General features: G+C 48.0%; 1 protein-coding gene across 6 annotated transcripts in view; it reads right to left on the bottom strand.

Moving 5' to 3' along the window:
• Positions 1-2,584: 2,584 nt before the first annotated feature.
• The window catches only part of TBX5 (T-box transcription factor 5), a 66,232-nt gene continuing 48,695 nt past the window's right edge, over positions 2,585-20,121 (bottom strand). For all 6 annotated transcript variants that reach the window (XM_082773864.1, XM_082773863.1, XM_082773865.1 and 3 more), the window contains 2 exons: positions 13,186-13,412; positions 2,585-5,292 (listed from right to left, as the gene is read on the bottom strand). In XM_082773864.1, coding sequence (XP_082629990.1) covers positions 4,709-5,292; positions 13,186-13,412 — 811 coding nt within the window. In that variant the 3' untranslated portion in view covers positions 2,585-4,708. The remainder of the gene's footprint in view (positions 5,293-13,185; positions 13,413-20,121) is intronic.

Below are 20,121 nucleotides of genomic sequence, written 5' to 3'. Positions count from 1 at the left end.
AAATAAAAAACAGAAAAGAAAGAAAGAAAAAAACTAAAAACTCTCAGCATCCTTTGAGAGTCTCATATAATCAAAGGACTCCAAGAACTTTAAAAGGGGGGGGGGGGGGGGGGGGGGGAAACAAAACAAAACAACAACAACACTTAGCAAATCACATGAGATCCATCATAAAATTGTCAGAGTTGGCAGCTCTGTAAAAATCTATGGTATTGTGGGCTGGATTTATGGGCAAGAATCCTGAGGCTTTGGGTTGGTTTCTCCCCTCAGCCCTGGAGGCTCAAAGGGTGGTGGGGAGGGAGGACAGCAGCCTCAGCGGAGGCTGCCCTGCTCAGGTGGCCTCATCCCGAGGAGGAACCTCGCTGGTCCCAGCTCCCGAAATGCCAGCTCCTGAAAAACACCCCATGTCCTGGCTGCCGAAACTCGAAAACAAACTGATAGGGGCAAACAAAGATGTCTCTGTTTGTCTGCCTGGGGCATCTGCAGCCTCCCCGGGTACAAAGGATGGCAACTGCAGGAGGGTTTTAGCCCAGGAAGGCAGCTGAAAAAACAGCGTTTGCGACCACAGCCTGCGAATTGGTGCTCACTCTCTGAAAGATGTTTTTTAGCGGTGCTTGGGTTTCTCTCTCTTTCCTCCTTGGGTCAAAGGAATTGCACAGCCTGCACTTATTTATTATGTTTTGTATAGAAAGCTCTGTTTTTCTGCCTGGCGATGGTTCACGGCTGCTTTCCATGCTGCCAGAGCAGCTCCAAGGTCATCACCGAGAAGTTAGAGGAGAGGGTGGGCCACCGCCACCTCCTCCACCCAGCTCACCTGGGGACATTGTTCGTCCCCCAGGTCCCTTCCAGGATGTGGGACCAGCAAGTCCAGCTCTCCAGAACTCTTCCTTCCACCACTTCTGTCCCCAAGCCCATAGCAGAAGGACCCTCAGTGGTGCTTGTGGTAGTGGGAAGCCACCAGACAACTCTGAGGACCTTTTTATGACACCTAGGGCTTGCAGGCAAGAAGGGAAGGGTGCATGGTGGTCATGCGCAGTCCCTCACACTAGGTGGGGATGGTCCTGCTCAAATTTCATGGCCTTTAATGGCTGAATTACCAGTTTAGCTCTGAAAAGAGTAAAATCTGCAACCTCTTGTGCCTGTTTCTTTCAATGACATCAATTTGCATATGAATTTCCCCATTTTTCTTTATTATTATCACCATCATCATCCTCTGCTGAGGAATAAGTCCTTAAGAAGACAAATGAGGGAACTCACTTCAGGATCTTTATAAAATAAAATCAAAACCAAAGGGAGCAAACACCCCTCTCCTTGCCTGTTCCCCATATAGTTAGGGCCCCACATTCAGCTGGTGAGCTGGGAAGATGCTCAACCTATTTCTCCAGGCTCCGCACAGGCAAGGCACACTTACAACCAGGCTGGGACTCACCGTGGGCCTCTGGAAGAGTCACAGCAGGCTACACCGTGTCCTCCTACCCACCCTGTCTTTATCCCCAGTGAAGCAGCTCCACTCTGCTCCCACTGATGCCCTCCTTGCTCCCCAAACCATGGTGCTCCCCAAGGCTGCTCTGGACCTACCCCAGTTTTTGGCAGCCAAAAGCCAGCCATCAGATCCCATCACAGAACCCACCGAAGAGCCCTGGCATTTCCCCGCAGAGCTAAAATAATAATGCAAGGAGCTCAGAGGAAATTAGTCAAGTTGAAGGCTTGAGGCTTTTACTTCTGAAGCTTGAGAAATAGTTTACCATGTGGATTTAGTTTCCCTAATGCTCTTTGAGATGCATGGCACACATTTCTGGTAAGACCTCTTTACTTACAGAGTAACCACTGGCCATTTAATTACATGTAGATTACCATATAGTGATAAGATGATTACATGATTAGCAGTGGGATAACGAAGCCTGGAAAGTACAATGTAATTGACAGCTAAATACAGTGTAATTTTTTATTCCTTAACTCAAAACGCAATTTACTCCATCATTAATCTTGGGTAACTGCATATTTCGGGGGAACAGCATGTGATTTACTGAGCAATGAGACATCCGAGTCCTTCCCAGGGGGTGGCCCCATGAAGACAGGCAGCTTTGTGTGCAGCTCCACATCCCAGCCGTGCCCGCAGAGGAGATACACGAGACTCGGGTCTCCTGCCAGCAGGCACGGCCGGTACCCAGCGCAGGCTCCTGTGGGACTCCTGTGGGAGCACTGAGGTCAGTCATAGGATACCATCCCCAGGTCCCAGGTGGGAGCATCATTGGGTAAAGGCAGCTTCGAAACCTGCTCACTTTTTGCCCCGTTAGGATATGAACATCCCCAGTGCCCAGCCACGTTGCTCCCTGGGGCAACCAGGGCCACATGAAGGACACCTTCCCACTGGACCTCCTGGATGTCGCCTATTTCAGTCCAATCTCTTTCTCTGGCATTGCTTTTCCATCTTCTTCCCATTCATGAAGTATGCAGCATCCTGCCCTCCCTTGCTGAAGCTGGGGTATGGTCCTGCAGTTCCCCAAGACCAGACTTCCCCACAGACCCCATCCAAGTGGGAAGAGGGGGCAGCTCCACCTCCACCAGCTCCTCCTGGTGCCAGCCCTGCACCCACCTGGGTTCCCAAGGTTGCTCCTAAATCTGAATTGGTGGGAAAGTGACTCTGAGAACTTCTTTTGCCCAGAGAAGCTGTGGATGCCCCATCCCTGGAGGTGCTCAAGGCCAGGCTGGATGGGGCTCTGAGCACCCTGGTCCAGTGGGATGCATCCCTGCCCATGGCAGGAGTTTGGAAGTGGGTGTTTTATAAGGTCACTTCAAACCCAAGCCACTCTATGATCAACCTTAGGGCTGGCAAGGGGAGATGGTTTGTGTGGGAAGGACCTAGGGGACCCACGCAGAGCTGTAGAGGAGAAATATGCAGATCTGGACACAGCAAGCTCAGCCCATCACTGCCTAAAAGCCTTCCCCTCCAGGATGGTGTTTATTTCTCCAGAAATAAATAAAAAAACAAACCTCTTGGCATCAAGCAGAAAGAAGAAAAAAAAAAAAAAAAGAAAAAAAAAATGGTGGGCAGGTCCCTTGCACTTTGTAGCATGTGGTATTTATTAGATATAAATTGGCACACAAGAATAGGAAAGCATAGCTAGGTAGGGATTTTTTTCTGAGCTACATGGTTTGGGTATCTGTCTGTGGTCCCTCCCGCACACATACCGGCATTCCCACGCATTCACACCCACATTCTCCTCTGCTGACACACAGATATACCTCTTTTGTTCATTAGAATTGTTTTTAATTAAAAATATATGTAAATTATATAGAGTGTGGGCACAGCTTGGAGAAAAAAAAAATGAAGAAAGCAAAGTTCAGTTTCAATAAACCATGAGCCCCTCTGAATCAGCTGCTTTTCTGGCTTCGTGACCCATTAGGACTTACTCAAACTCCCATGTATAAATAAATAGAACCAGTAAATTTTACACCTGAAGAGTCCTTGCAGTAGGCATTTTTACTTACAAGCATTTGCTTTTTCCTTTCTTCTTGCTTCCCCTACTCCCAGCCCCCTGTGATCATTTTCTGCTCCGTTCAAACACATTTACTAAATGTCTCGGCATACCCAGACAGGTATCCCTTTCTCTTTATTTATTTTTATTTGTAGAGAGGAAGAAAAAGAATGACCAACAAACTGAAAGCTGAGGATTGCAAGCAATCACCATCATCATGCTTACAGATTTTCCTTTTGCTCCCCGCATCCTCTCCCCCTCTCTTCCCCCTTGCAGCTGGCTCACAGCCTTGCTTTCCACGCGCTGGCAAAAAAATCAGCAGCAGACAAGCTGTGGAGGTTTTCAAGTTAGAAAGATACCCCACATTTCTGACAGAGACAGCTGATGGACTGGAAAGACCAGGAGGTGGGAAGGAAAGTAGGAGAGAATTGGGAGTGAGCAAGGGGGTGAGGTTCCTAGGCTGGTTCCCACAGAGATGCGTTTTGGGGGACATATGGCGATTTTAAGGAAATAGCAGTGAGCAATTTCACTCGTGGTACAACACCTGGGCGAGGTAGGTACCTGTTTTTTCCTATTTGTGGGTTCAGAATACCTCTTTTCTGTTGAGAAGCAACAACGATAACACTAATGAAAAAAATAAAAACAGCACTCCAAGCTCCACCCTTGGTAAAAAGGGCCGGTGTCTTTTTTTTTTTTTTTTTTTGAGAAAATTGAAAGAAAAAAATATATATATTATTATTTATTATATAACATCGTCAACATCAACACCACAAAAAAAAAAAAAAAAAAAAAAGTAACATCCTAGTTGTTTTCATTCAAGCACTCTGGCCGTGTTGATAAAGGCAGCAGGAGTCTCATGTCCCTTTGAGAACAAAAAGAGCAGGGGCTGGGGAGGGGGGCGATGGGGCAGGGGGTTCGCTGTGGCAGCAACACAAGTTGGGTGGTGGGCACGGTGGGGGGCAGCGTGCCAATCTGTTGGTTTTCCTTTTGAACCAAAAGAAAAAAAGGGGGGGCAAGTCACACCGAGGCCGATGACTGCTTTGTCCGTGGTGTCAATCAGCGTCTGTCCCTCTCGAGTGCTAACGGTGAACATTCACTTCAAGGAGTCTTGCAAAATGCTCTCTTTTTTATTACTGACAGGGTGTTGTTGTTTTTTTTTTTTTTTTTCCTTTTTTATTTCTTTTTCCTCCATTTCTTTTGCCGTGGCTGACGCTGTGGCCGCGGCAGCCTGGTTAGCTGTTCTCGCTCCACTCTGGCACCATGCCCACGCCGTGCACCGAGTGGTACTGGTGGGGCGAGAGGGTTCGAGGCACGCCGTGGGAATAGAGGAACTCTGCGGGCTGGAGGCTGCTGGGGGGGGACTGGATGCCCGTTTGGGGTCCACACTGCCGGACGATGGGTTGGTGAGAAACCGAGGTCTGGTGCTGGAACATGCTGTGGGTGTCTCCTATCTGGGGGGAGGTATGGTTGGCCACGCTGCCCAGCCGGGGCATCAGCGGCCCCGAGGTGAAGTGGGCAGAGAAATGCTGGTAGGGTAACCTGTCCATCGGCTGCATGGCAGACACTGTGCAACTGCTGTAGGAGGGCACGCTGGGCCACGTGTTACAGCTGATGTCTTCCAGGCTGGGCACGGGGTCCGTGGGGGGAGCGGAGCTGGCGTACATGCACGCTTGGCGCTGGGCTGATTCAGTCCTGTATGAAGTGTTCAGTCCCTGCTGCTGGGGGTAACTGGACCTGTAGAAGGGATCCTCTTCTGCCGGAGAAGTCTCCATGTAGGGCTTCTTGTAGGGATGCTCGGTGGTGGAACATTCCTCATCTGTTGGGAGAGAAAACTCCTGGTAGCCAACACCAACACCGTGCCCTGCAGCCCGGCAGGATTATCCTCCTCCTGCCAGGAGCACAGCCTGCACGGAGCGAGTCCAGAGACTTCCCCCAGCTGTGTCACAGCCCTTGAGATCGGTCTGAATGGATCCCACTGAAGTTGACCACTGTTTTTGTCCCTGGACCGGGGAGGGAGGGGGTTAGCTGGGAGCTCTGTGAGCACAAGCAACACTGTAAGATGCCAAAGGAACCTTGAGACTTATCTTTTTTGGTGATAACCCACACAAGCCACCACATCACCAAATTTATCATCTCTTGCTGCTGCCAGCACTTTGGCCAGAGCAGCACCTCCTGCCTGCAGACACAATACCCTAGCAGAGGTCCCCACACCCAGAGCCTCAGAGCCGATGCTGTTAATTAAAAAGCTTTAACAATGATACATTAATTTTTTTTGTGATAAGTGACAGAAAAGTAGAGATCATAATAAAAAATCCCACCGGGAGGGCACCAGCTACGGCGGAGTTGAGGCAATCAAGATTTGGACATTTATAGCCCTCAGCTGTGCCAAGGGGCACATAAATCCACGCAGAGCTGCGTGCTGTGGCCAAGCAGAAAGAAAAAGAGAAGTGAATTTCCCATCTCAAAACAACAAGGCGCAGCTTGCAGAGCCCTTTGTTTCCCGCAACAACGCCGTGCCAACAGAGGGAAGGAGATAAACAATTTAGGTGAAATCTCTCGGGGGCAGCAAAATGAATAAATGAATGTGTGCTTATTTATTCATTCGCAGGGTCACCAAATGAAATCCAGCTCTGCTGGGATGGATGGCAAAGTGCCCGGGGACGAGCAGTTCACCAAGAGATTTTAAGGACAGCGAGGCAAGCGAAAGGGAGCTTGTTCTGACCCAGATTAACTTTGCTGCTGCTGCTTCAAAAGCAGGATTCCTGGTGCAGGCAGAAAAACATCCCACTTAGACTACAGCCTCTCGGGACAGAAAGCCCTGAACCCTTTCAACAAGGGTAAAATGGGAAAGAATACTGCAAGAAATAGCCCTCTTCAAATTTCCTCAACTAGCATGATCTGAGCTGCCTTTTTTTTTTTTTTTTTTTTTAACCCCTGAAACACGAAAGAAACAAACAGCTCCATAAAAAGGAGGACAAAAGCACGTCCCCACCAGAAGGCACTTGCACAAACTCCTGTGGTTTTGCTCCACGTCTCAGCTTCGGGAGGTGCAGACTGGCACTGTTTGTTGCTGGCAAACTCGTATGTACCCTCCTTGCTGTAAACAGACGTGTTTCTCCAAACTGCACCCTCTCTGCTTGTAAAATAACCCATTACTCCCACTCAGGTGCCTACCAAGGGCAGCCACTACAGCTGGGCATGAGAACCAAGCATTGCAATAGTGTCTTTAACACAGCTGAAGCAGTGAGCAGAGAAAAAGCATATCACTGCCCTTACTCCTGATCAGGCTTATTTTTTTATAGGGAAAATGATGAAGTTCCTTGAAGGATGGAAGCTGGAAACACTGCCTTCAGCTCCCTGCTGAGCTTGGGTCTATCGCAGGAGGTACATATGGCTGGAGTAGCTCTAGCTTTTACAGGCAGCCTAAAAGTTTTGGATCCCTAACCCAACACTGAGTAATAAGAGCACTAGGGTGGAAAAACAATATCTTGTAAAATGAAGCATTGTTCTGCTAATAAAGTTTTCAGCATTAAACCGCATTACTCTGCTGGCATTAGAAATCACTGGCTTGGGGTTTGACTGTTTATTTTATTTTTTTTAATATATACAACACAAAACAGTCGAACCCTGTTTTTCCATGGTGCAAAAGTGTGCCTGACTTACAACCTGAGGTTGCTGATTTTTCCATTTAGCCCAGACATTTCTCTCCCTGCCACAGCACAGCCAGGCAGAGCCACGGATCCTCTTCCAGAGCATACCGCAGGTGAAGAGAGAAAAATAAAAACAGCCAGCACATTGGTGAAAACCCATAGGTTCCCTCTCTCCTTTCCTAAGCTCTACCAATTGCTCTGCTGGCCTCTTTAGGCCCATTCTTACTGATGTTGAGTGTAAAAAGGGCACTGTCACTCCAGGTCTTAAGTTGTTTAAGCGCAGCATGCGTGTCTCCAGAGGGGATGCTAACAAAGGTCACAGCCTACCCTAACCCTTCTTGCCCACCCTCTGGCCCCTCTTCCTGATGCTTTTCCCACCTGTGTAATCTCAAAGTGCTCAAGAGAAGAGAACGGTCCATCTTGAAGGTGGGATGATGCAGAGCAGAGATCCTCAGCTGATGGATCTGCACTGGTCCGTGGTCCCTACTCTGACCTGGCGTTACCTCACCACTCCTCACAGAGGAAATCAGAGCCAACACCAAGCATGTGAAGGTTATCCCCACAGATCTGGGGGCAGGCAGGGGACTTCTTCAAGTAAGAGCACGGCAAAAAGTGGAACAAGCCAAAGAAAGCTCTCCTGCAATGCTGGAAGGAGGTATTCCCATCCCATTCTTATTTAGAGTCATCCCCACCTGCTCCGGAGCCTGGGCACTGCACCCCAAGGCTACATCCTCTTCCTGAAGGTCCTCTCACCTCCTCAGCATCAGCAGGACATAGTAGAGAAGCATCCACTCTGCTCCGGTTTCTTTCATGATCCTGGCTCCCTAACAGCCCTTCATTGTCCTTCCCCTGGTGGCAAAGCCCCAGGAGGTGCTGCACACCCTCAGGAGATGCTGGAGGTCCTGGGAGATGATGCCCATCCTCACTGCTATTCTTGGAAGCCAAGGGTGGCAATCAGCTCCTGCAACCAGCCCCTCGATACTGCACAAACCTCAAAAAGCAAAGGGTTCTGCCAAGCAGGGGGAAGCTGCCAGCACCCGGGAGAAGCTGCTCCGAAGTGGGTCCAAGGAAAACGGAGCCTGCAGAACGGGGTGGAAACTGGCTCCCGTGCAAGGAATTTGATGATCTATCTAACGAAGGAGCTTGAGCGAGAGTGTAAGCAGTTCCAAGGTTTCCGGTATTTACTACTTCCAGCTGGGTTGTAAATACCACACAAATGGCTTTTTAAATGGAATTTTCCCAATTCCAAGATTAGGGCCATCCAGGATGAAATGCAAACATGCAAGATCTCTGGACTTCAGGGTGTCCAGGGCCCATCTCTTCCCTTGGTGTAAATCAGGGGATCTCCTTTCATATTCATGACAATCAGCTCCCCAGGATGGAAGACAATGCAGAACAGGACCCGATTGTTTGAGCTTTTAAAGCTCACCCACACTTTCAGGACATTACAGTAGGCTCATCCCATCTTTGTCAGGGAGGCACAATGGATGATTGTCATTAATGCTGTTGTCTTGCTCAGTCTGGTTTCTTGTATGAATCTAGCATGAGCATGAATAGCTAATCACAACGTGCAAAGCTGACAAGGGTTGTCAAAGAAGAAAAGAAAAAGACGGATTTAACCAAAATGTGCATCTTTAAAGGGCAAGCAGGACACACGTCCTAGGACATGAAACCTAAGACGTGTTGCGGCTATGCTATTGTTCTAGCAGTCACAAGGTTTGCAGTGGCTGTGATGCATTGCAGGGGAGCAGAGGGGCAACAAAACCCAGCACCAAAAGCTGGAGCCTCTTCCAGGGGCAGCTAACAGCCCCTGCAAAGGCACAGGAAGCATCTCCTGATGAGACAGCGGGGAGTCTGCATGAAGCTGCTGAAAGAACAGCCCCACCAGCAGGGCTGGGCACACACCAACCCCCTGAATATCTCCCCACCATGCAGACAAATTATTCCTCTCTGTTGGTGCCCCAGCAGCCCCCTTGTTCTGGGCTCCCAGCTGCCTCTACCCAAGCTGCAGACAGCTTTGGCCACAGCGTAGCTCAAGGCTTGGCAAACTCCTTGCATCTCCCAAACCGTCAGCAGGACGAGAAGCAAGTCCTCCAAGTAGACCTCCCACACCTGATTTTTGTTCAGCTCTGGTCCTAGAGCTTCTCCGAGTGACAGAAAAGCTGGGCAGGGAGAAATCAGCTTGGGAAATTAAGAGGTTTTTCCTCCCTAACAGTGCCTGTTATGGAGGAGAATGGGGGAAAAGCATTGCTGCATCCCCACCAACCTCAGCAGAGCAGGAAGAGGATGAAAGATATATTCTTCCCCATGGGCAGGGTCACGTCCAAGCTAAGAGGCTGAAGGAGACAGTCCTCACTGGCTGGAGCCGGTGGATTCTGCTGCATCCTTCTCCCTCAGAGTGCCAACATGACAACTTTTATAACCTCCCCGGGGAGAGGCTGTTCCAGTTGCCTCCTGTTCAGCATCGCAAGCATCCCAGAAATCTGCCAAGTGGTTGAGATTGTGTAAGGCTGGGAGGGAGCAGGGGTTTAGAGGGATGACTTTTCAGTTCACAGGAAGTCTGAAGGGAGAGGATAACACAAGGGAAAACAAGCCCCGATGCCCTAATTGGGATGTGGGGCTAAAATCAAAGACAAAGCCAGCTGCCTGCTGGAAAATCCTTTTGGTCTCCTCCAAGCACAGCAACGAGAGAGGGAGAAGTGGAGAACTAGAGAAAGAGTGACGCTTTAACAGATCGTTGTTACAGCCTAAAAATCCACATCATGAGCTGAGGCCACTCCTTAGTAGGACAGAGTTTTGGAGTTCATACATCCACCCAAGTCCAGCCTGAGTGAAATGCCATAAGTGATCTCAGCGTGGAGCTAGGACACAATGCAGGACAATTCCTGCCTCAAGGACTGCATTTAGCATGTCCAGAAAGTGCCTGGAGCAGCCGCCTCATCACGCCACGCTGGGGTCATTCCCAATGCTGTGACCCCAGGTCCCCAGCCAGGCACCAGGAATTGCCAGAGCTGTGGCTCTGGGATGTGTCCTTCCTTCCTCGCCCAGAGGAGGATCAGCTCCCTGAGACAGAGGAGCCTTCGGAGATAACATCCCCTCGCAGCCCTGCTGCTCTCCCCTAATGCAGCTCTATATCAGATCCCCAGAGCGAATCCATCTTGACTTGACAGCTAAGAACAACACTGTCAGACACGGAGCTAAACCTTGGTCCTCAGTCACCAAGAAAGTAGAAGTCAAACGAGGTTCCTTTTAGCTGCTCGAACACAGATCTATTCTTAACCAAGCCTAAACGAAGACTTGCCCTCCTGATTAAAAGGGCTCCAGACAAATATCACAAGATGTCAAAGCTGGAAGGAGCAGTATCCGAGAGACTATCTTGGAAAACAGGGGTGGTATTTTTTTCAGAAGATACAGACACCAGCTGGTCTCAAACCCAGGCGAACTGCCCTCTGCCCCTGCAAAAACTTGCCCACAACCACAGCCTTGTGGAGGGGAAATAATCTGCTGCAGACAAATCCTGAACTGACTGAAGAGGAGCCAATGTTTGGGAAGTCGATGATCCAATGAAATCAATAAAATTCCCAGTCCAGAAAATAGACAGAGGTATGCTAGAACTCAACATGCTGCTACATTTTTTCCTGAGATCGTAAGGCTTGTTAAAAATTGTGCAGAAAAATTAAAGCAGGAAAGCGGGAGAGGTGTGAGGAAGAGCTTAATATTTCACTGGAAAAGGGGAGGCTGGAAGAGGAAGATAAAGAGAAATATTATAGGTAGGATTATTTTCCCTCGTTTAATAAAGACCCTTGCTCAGCACTAGAAGAAAGTACCACGCACAGCCTGAGTCTGATATGAAACCTTGGATTACGTTCTGATTTATCTGAACAGAATTGCTCATCTCTACTTACTTTTTTTTTTTTCTTTTTTTTTTAATTAATTTCACTTTGCAAAGAGCTGCTTGGCAGCTTACGTTGGCTCTCTGTTTCCCATTAACTTTGTGTTTCTTTCCTTTAAGCCCTGGTGGCTGTTTTCGATTTGCTTGGATGCATGGGGAGGGGAAAAAGCACAGCGAGGAGAGCCAGGGCTCGGGCTCCTGAGACAGCAGCCTCGCGGAAGAAGCCGGTGGTATCGGACAGGACGCTGCTTCTCTTTGATTAAAGCATTTGGCGGCTTTGATAAAAGGCCCTTAACTGCTTGTGCCACTCAAGCCATCGGTGAGATAATGAGGGGCCATCAGCCCTACAGACAAGGACGCGCTCCGCCGGTCTCCTGCACTTTGGCAAGGGCCACGCAGGCCAGAAAGGGGCCGGGGAGCTTATTATGGGGCAGATAGTCGTCTCTTTTGTGACAATAAGAGGAAGTGAGATAATTGGGGGATTGAGGGAAACCACCCATGGAGACACCACTTAGCGGGAATCCCAAAACTGGAAGGAAACCTCTGCTGAGTCCTTATCGCTTTACAACGCGGAGGCAAATGATGGATTGCCCTGCGGTGCGGGGACACGCAGCAGTCAGAGGTTGTCCGAAGGGGTTGCTGCCATTTGGGCAGCTCGTTTGGGTTAGGTTTTGTGAAGGGGAAGAGGAATGGTGAGAGCTCAGCTCCTGGGGCAGAGAAGCACTGAGGCTGGAGCTCAGACTAAGGGACACCAAGGGTAAATGTGACCTCTTGTCCCATCACAACCACGGACAGGGTTTTGTGTCCCGGCAGCTTGCATCCATAGCTCTGCATCAGCATGGGGACAGCAAGGGTGACACGGCTCACCTCTGACCTTACGGGACACCCTGGGAGGCCTCTGCTACTCTTTATTCCCTGCCTGACAGCTAGCCCAAACCTAGCATCACCATTTCCCACTGCAGCTTTGACACAGGTTTTATGAGCACGAGGATGGAGGAATGCTCAGAAAATTATTCCTCTATTTTCCATTTGCCTTTTACACCAGGAAAATATTATGATTTCTCAACGTTTTGCCTTTGTACACATACACATGCCCCCACAACTGATGTTACAACACCTGGGGGATTCCCCAAGGATGTGAGAGACCCCAATTTCCACTGCCCTCCTGCCCCATCTCCCAGCACTTCCCACATCCGCTACCTTTGCCCTGAGCCTTTTCTGCACGTCCCAGTGTCCCCGGGGTTACACTGCTAAAAATAATGATGTGGCTGATAGGACAGTGCAGGGAAGCAGGAAGGGATCTGCTGTAGGAAGAGGCTACCAAGCTGGAGCAGTTCTTGGTGCATTTGCCACAGTGCAGTCTCCTGTTGGCTTTTCCTGTGCTAAATCATGGAGGAAAGGGAAAGGGCAGCAATGATCTCCTGGCCACCCTGTAACACTCTGCCCTGGAAATTCCCTATTCTTCTGAGGGTCTGGACTTGATCTGAGAGTTTTGCTACCTCAGCCTTGCAGCTGGGCACTCCTATTGCTTTGGGAGAGGAAGGGATAGCCTGCCAAGTGCTTCTCCTGCCCGAGAACAATTATCCCCTCGCTACCCTGGGTCCTTCACGCCAGGACGAGCTCAGCAGTCAGCGTAAAGCACTCACAGTTGGATCCCTCAAGCTCTGTCAAAGCAGGTCAGTCGCGCCAGAGGGGAATGAACATGGATATCATGGTTTTCAATCCCATGCCCCGCTCATTAGACCAGGCATTTAAGTGGAAATGCTTTCTGCATATGGGCAAATATCTCCCAACTGTGAGACTCTCGGTCCAAAACTGTGCAAAACCCAAGCTGTCAAGGTATCTACACTCAGAGATTAATCCCGTCTGAGGGACCATGGAGCCAGATAAGCCAGCTTTATCTCCTGCCACAGCTATCTTGCTGAATGTGGATTCAACTGGGGTGGAAGGTATGGCTACCCCTCCAAATAGCTCGCTCCCAGCCCAGCAGCAGGAAAGGGGATTTAGGCTCACACTGGTGAGATGAGTTCCCCAGCCCAGCTCGGTGGATTGCCCTCACCCCTTGTGCATCTTCAAGTCCAACAGCAAGGGGAACACCACAGAATAATGCTGATGGTCACGCTAGGAGGGGGGGGAAGTCGCAAAGTGAGAGCATCCAAGCTCTGACCTTTTCTCTTGGTGCAGTGGTAGATCTGGCTGTGCTCCTGGGAGATCGGGTAGGGGTTGGCGGGCGGCAGCAGGTCCTGGGAGGTGCTCGACACCCCGTTCTCACACTGGTACTGGGAGCCCAGGTTGGAGGAGGCGGAAAGGACCCTGGTCTCACCACTGAAGGGGCTGTGATTTGAGGACACTTTCTGTCTCACCGTGCTCCTGGGAACAACCGGGTACTCCTTACTAAAAGCAAACAAACAAATAAAAAATACAAAGCAGAAAAGCAATCAATTAATAAATAGATCGGTGAATTAATAAACGAAGGCAGTACATTAGTGTCATGGTGTTTGAAGAGTCTTTCAGGGAAATAGAGACGTCCCTCCCAGGAGACTGCAGCCCCGTCATGCTTTATCGCTGCAGCACTCTCCCCTTTTGCTTTCCGTTTAGTATTTTTCCCATTATGTTCTTGCTTCTTCCACCACTGTTGCTGTTTGACACACACACACACAAAATAGATACATGTCCTCTTAGCAAAATACGCAAGATTTTTACGTGAATATTGTAATAGCATTTATAAATCACATACTATTTATATTGTGTATGGGAGCACACGTGTGAATAAAAACCTCATCTCTGCCAAGTTGCTTACAGGGAACCAAGCTGACTTGGAGATGGATTAAATATTTAGAACTACTTTTTCCCCTTTTGGTTATTGTCCCCATTCCTTTTCCCCAGGCTCCTCCAGCCTGATTCTCCTGAGCAGGGGATCTCTGGGCCAGAGAACAAGCTCCTTTCCAGAGTGCTCAGGGAAGAGAAATAAATAAGTCACCGAGACCTGATGCATGCCAGAGCCACGTGCACAAATGGAGCCAGGCTGGGAGGGCAAGCGCTGATGGAAAGTCTGGTTTATTCACTTTTTTGAAATCTGTTTTGGAGCATGGATGTTTTGCCAGCCCTGGCTACATACCCCTCTCCTACAAGCCCCTACAGTTCTGGAGACATTTCTCCAAGCACATCAGCAGACAAGGTTATTTCTGCCCTGTAGGACTGAGAAGCGAACAGGGGGGCTCAGAGACCTCACGGGAGGTACTAACCTCCCTCTGGTCTGCTGGAAAGACAGCTAGGCACACACTGAACCCAAAGATTGCTGAAATGCCTTAAGAGCAGGTCGCACAGCAGCAACCTGTGAAGTGCCACCAGGATCAGAGAAGCCAGAGCCCAGGCTACAACACAAGCTCTCATCTTCGAAGCTGCAGCCTTTGGACCAAAGAGGCTTTGGGGTACCCTACTCACCTGCCCAAGGCTGCTCTGCTGGAGTGAGGACAGATCCTTAAATCCACCTTGAGTAGGCTCACCTGGCCACCTACACATAGAGGAGAAGCCCCAAATCTCCTTTTAGGCCCCGTAGAGAGGACCTATTGCTGTAGAAACTCAGAATTTATTTACAAAATTTAACAATACCAATTATATAAACCTACTCACAGCAGGGAGCTTTCATCCAAACCACTGCTGCAGTGACTGCCAGAAATATTAGCAACCGAGCTGTTATGGAGGGGAAACTCACCCAGGAGCTCAAAACCAAATGAATGCATCTCTCATTGTGCCACAAAAGCTTTCCAAACCCCGGGCACTGGTGGCTTGCCAAGCAGAGGCTACTCAAAAAGGGGGTCTCTTCCCCTGGAAGCCCAGCAGCTCATCCCCACAGGAGCAGGGCTTTCCACCCACTTGGGCTGGCTGACCAGAAAGTTTTTTGTCCAGAAGTGAAGTCCAAGCTGTGCACAATGAATAAAGAGGGATGGACGGGGGAACCTGGGAGGAAGCAGAGACTTGTCCTTCTCATACACAAGGTAGCAATAGATGCCAGAGGATGCAGTGGGCTTCAGAAAACCTCTCCATCAGTGGACAGCCACCACTAGTGCTTTCATCCCAGGAGCTCCTGCTGGGAGGTGCAGGAAGGTTGAGAGCTATGGCCTTCAAACCTCTCAAGCGATCTCCAAATCTGCTAGGTGCTAGGAGGTCTCCCAGCCCTACTAGATCATGGTTTTCAGCTGGCTTCTCCTGCCATGCTCCATGTTCATGCAACAATATTCATGGAGATGACGCTCCAAAGCTGCATCCTCACCACATTTCTCTTCTGAGGAGAAAAGCTGCCAGAAGGTGACACACATCCCTCCCAAAAATTACACAGTCTTGTTTATTTACTTAAAAACAAACAAAACAACAACAAAAACACAATGTGCTGCCTACAAGCTGCCATGGAGGAGGAGGGGGACACGCTATGGCCTGATGTCACACCATGTTTTCTGTGGCTTTTTTGGAGGATGCCAAGGTAACTGCTGTCATAGTTTCTTGCTGCTTAAGTGCTGGGAGATTTGGATGTCTCCTTTGGACAGAGTCATCCTCACCCCCTTTGCAAGTGGGGTTAGATCTGCATGGGCATTTTCTACACCACAGGAATGAACTCTCCTGGTAGCTCACAGGGACCTCCACCAATGTCAGCTGTCTTGCTCTGCAAAGCACCACCCAAACACTGAGAACAGCCCCCAGCTGGACACTGCTCACCTAAATCAATGCTTTCTGACCTAATAGAGAGCTGGGGGAGCAGGGGAAGAAACAAAAAAAAAAAAAAAAAAAAAAAAAACAACAAGGTTGTTTCTCACTGATTAAAAGTTCTCTTTTCTATAATAGAGCTGAATGCCTTAAACTGCAATGCTTTTACCCTGGAGCGCCAGCACAGGTGGTGTCAGAGTCCCACACTCCTGCTGTGCACTGAGAACCAAATTTTTCCCTGACTGCATTTCCCCAGTGAAACCACAGCCCCCGTGGCTGTCAGAAGGAGCGTGGAGCAGCCAGACTCGTGCTGGAGCCAGCACAGGTTGGAAGCACCAAGTTTCCAAGCAGCAGCTCCCAGGAGGCACCACTAGGACTTCTCTCGGACCGAAATATTTCCATCTCAGTCAAAACATGTTGGGTGCTATTTTTGCCAAAAAATGAACTATTTGAGAGGGAGAGGAAGGAAAGTATTTTCTAACTAAATATCAAAAGTATTTTCTTCCTTTCACTTTGTTTTTCTATGCACAAAGGCAGTTATCTCCACATTTCTACATTTTTCTTCCTTACAGGAGCTGCACTCTAATAAAAAGATTGCTTTGGTACCTTAAAACACAACAGTCATCTTGAAACATTTATACTGTTTCCTGAGTGCACGATATGGAGTGTGTGCAGCTACCATTTTATATTGTCCTTTGGTCTTTAAAAATGTATCAGATTTTTTTTTTCAGTGCCTAAAAGTCACTATTCCCAAAATAGCTGGTTGTAATCCTGGGCCACAGTTTAATGGAATGAAAGGTTTTGTTCACTGCTGGCACAAAACGATTGTTGTGTCCAGAACAGTTGCTGTCCAAAAAAAATGCAGAGAGGTTGGGAGGAGGAAAAAAAAAAAAAAAAAAAAAGAGACTGACTTAACACTAGCAATATAGGCAGTTGTCCATGCAGCACGGGACAGACTGCTGTTCCTGAGCCAGAATGCAAGTTACAGTTTCATATTTATGTGTTAATGAATGATTTTTTTTTCTCTCATTGAAAATTATAAAATTGGAAGAAAAGGAAAAGTTGGTTGGGGAAAGAATTTACGAGGAAGGAAGCTGTCACTGGTCTATTTAAAGTCTGAGTGGCTAACGATGAATATTCGGATACCGTAGTTCGTGTACTACGATAGCAGAGGGGCACTGGGAAGAAGGGCGAGTTGTGCCGGGCAAGGTGGAAACCTGTCCCATTTTCACATCTCGTGACATCTTCCCCAGCCAAATGACACCTTCACCAGGACAGACTCAGGAGCTGGATGAGGCCACTTATGCCACACATTCACATCTAACAAAGGATTTAGAGGAGGAAGTTCAATGAGGTTTTGTAATCTCACAGCTGGAAACCTCAGTGGCCTCTGCAAACCAATAAAAACTGTGAAAAAATGAGAAATCTTCAGAGAGCGGCATCCAGCCCATTTTCTTGCTTATCGCTATGTTGTAAGAGACTAATAATTTTCAACATATTTTCATGTGCAGACTTGAAGTTTCCTAATGTACTAGCCAGCGCATAGTAAATGCGGCTGGCAGACAAAAGAAAAAAGTTAAAAAGCTCTTCAAAAATCCACAGTTTATAACTGGGAAGCTTCCATGTTACAACACCCAGTCCCTAGTGGCCCTAATCAAATGGTTTAAGAAGGTGCTTCTGATTTTTCCCTAACAAAGCAAATATATCAAGGCTCTCCAGAGTTGTTGTAGCTCATGGTAACAAGACTTCAAAAGAGCTATTAAATATCAGCCCTCAAGGACCATGCCAATACCTCCACAAGGGGCATGAAATGAAAGGGAATTTCCCCATGGTTGTGCTGCCATGGTCTCACAACATTCTTTTGGAGACCCAAATCTGGTGTTTGTCTAGATCTTGTTCACGGTGACAATTCCTAGTCTAAAGGCTGGTTTATCGTGTATCAAGTGGCCAAGACCAGACATTCCCCTTCACTCTTTCCCAAGTGTCATGAGATTTTTAGCTCCTACAAGCACTCGTTATAGAAGGACAAATGCCTGCTGTCCTACCAGCCCTGCGCTCTCCATCCGCTCAGCACCCACGGCTGCAGCAGTGCAGAATCACCACCTTACTGCAGATGTTCAAACGTGACTCAAAGGCATTTGATTTTGTATTTCCCAGGCCACCAATTTTTGTCCTTCCTGCTGAGACTTGAGAGTGGGAAAGAAATGGAAGTCAGCCACAAAAGATATAGAGAGAGGAAGAAAAAAAAAATGTGACTGGAATAAATATAACACCTCCCAGGAAAAAAATAAACCAGCAAACAATTGTCAATTGTCACTGCATGTTCATTTCAGCTTATTTCCAACATATTGTAATAAAATCGTACCACTCTCAGGAGACTGCCTGGAGAGCTTGAGGTGGATAATCTACAGTGTGAGAGGACCTGGTGAGAGAGGGACTCCTGAGTAATTCCTTCACTCTTACCTCAAATCAAATACGAGCTCTCTGTGCATGGGGCCCATAGACCGGCCCCACAAAAAAATAATGCCCTAGGCTGGATGTCTAGGAAAACAATGCAAAACATCCACAGAGAAACACAGAAGGTTGTGCACAGCAGCATGCTCCACCAGCATACCAAAAGTCCTGAGCTGAACACATGGAGAGGGTTCAACTACTCTGGGTGCAAGTTACGAACCAGTGCTCCCATCTCTTGAATGCGCAGTGCAGCCCAAAGAGACCACTGCAACAAGCCCAAAGAGAAAATGCTACAGACCTAGAGCTACCATCATAAGGCAAGCGGAAAAGCTAGGGCACCGCAGACAAATTCTGCTGATCATGTAAGAGGAACGTGAGATGAGATGGAGGGTGGATGTTGGCCAACAGAGACAAAAACAACAAGCATTGATGCTGGGCTGAGCCACTGCAGATTGGGTCCTGCTGGACAGGGCCAGCAATGGAGGATATTGCAGCTACCCTGCTTTTCTTGAGCTTACTCTCACTTTAAAAGAGTTGTGGATACCCTCCAGTGAAATCCATAGAGTCTTATTTTGGATTTCATCTGATTTACATCAGATTCTACAGAATGGTGTTCAAGTCTACAGTTTCCACTGGGGCTTTGACCAGGAAACTTTCCTCAGGGCCATTTGCTGGAGGAAAACCTCATCTCTCCAACAGATGTTACAACTCTAAGTCTCACACTGAAAACATTTCGGACAGCATTTGGCTCTTGGGAGATTTCAGTGACAGAACATGGGAAATGAAAGTGGATGTAAAGATGCAATGAGAAGATGCGATGAGAGCGGGGTCATTTTGCAGCGGACTGAGACCCACTTGCATTAGGCAGAACAGGATCCATCACTCCAACATGATGGCAGCATGACAGGGTAGATAACACTTTTAGAGCCCAGCGACTCATCAATTTATTCTATTGGCAGCCAAAAATGCACCAGCCTCTCCGCTGTGCCAGTTCTGAATCACGGTACTGATTTTATATCCTTTGGGTCTGGCCCAGTTTCTGTTCTCAGTTACACCGGGAAATACTTGGAATAATTCCCTTGGAGCCAGGAAGATTACTGTGGATCGGTGCCAAAGGAAGCAAGCTACAGCTCGTGATCTTTGACGGAGAAAACACATACACAGCGTTGAACTACACTGCCACTCTTCCCTTCACTGCACGCATCGCTCTGGATCTGGCTCACTTTGGAAAGGCCCAGGATAGCCATCCAGGGAGCCAAGAGTCACCCTTTCACGTAATCGCCTTTCCAATCAAAAGCTTTCCCAATGAGGAGCTTCAAGGACTAATTGCAGTAATTTGAATGAACAGTAACTAGGGCCTGAGACTTCCAGAAGCTCTCCAGCACCATAATAACTGCTGAAGACAATGGGAGTTGCAAATGAACAGCAAAATCAGTTAAAGGGTTTAACAGAATTACTCTTTCACATTGTTCTAGCCCCAGATCCACAAACATTTCTCCCCTGCTGTTTTTTTGGCAGTTACAGATTAAAAAATAAAGTATTGTATATATATATAATGACTTGCATACAGCCCCCCAGATTACTCAATAACTAATAGCTATGCTTTATTAATACAGTTCCATTAACTCTCATGCACAGGAAATTTCTTTGGCCAAAGTCCTACACTGGTATCTGCAATACAGACCTCATCATCTCTCTGCGCACTTCACCCTTGGTGAATTTCTGCTGCCTGTTTTACTCTTATATTCCTAGCATCACAACTACATAATTTTTACCTGATTTATGCTTTTCACTTGCAGCATGACCACAGAACACAGATGAGTATAACTTACGTCCCTCTCCGTTCTCCTCTAACATGTCTTCCTTATTTATTTATTTTTTTAAGACAAAAAAAATCAGGAAAGCAACAAACTTGATCTCATGCTTGGAAAGTTAAAAAGCGTGCTGT

This window comes from Aythya marila (assembly GCF_965140915.1).
Source record: "Aythya marila genome assembly, chromosome: 17".
Lineage (NCBI taxonomy): Eukaryota > Metazoa > Chordata > Aves > Anseriformes > Anatidae > Aythya > Aythya marila.
This window is presented reverse-complemented; position numbering and strand designations above follow the sequence as displayed.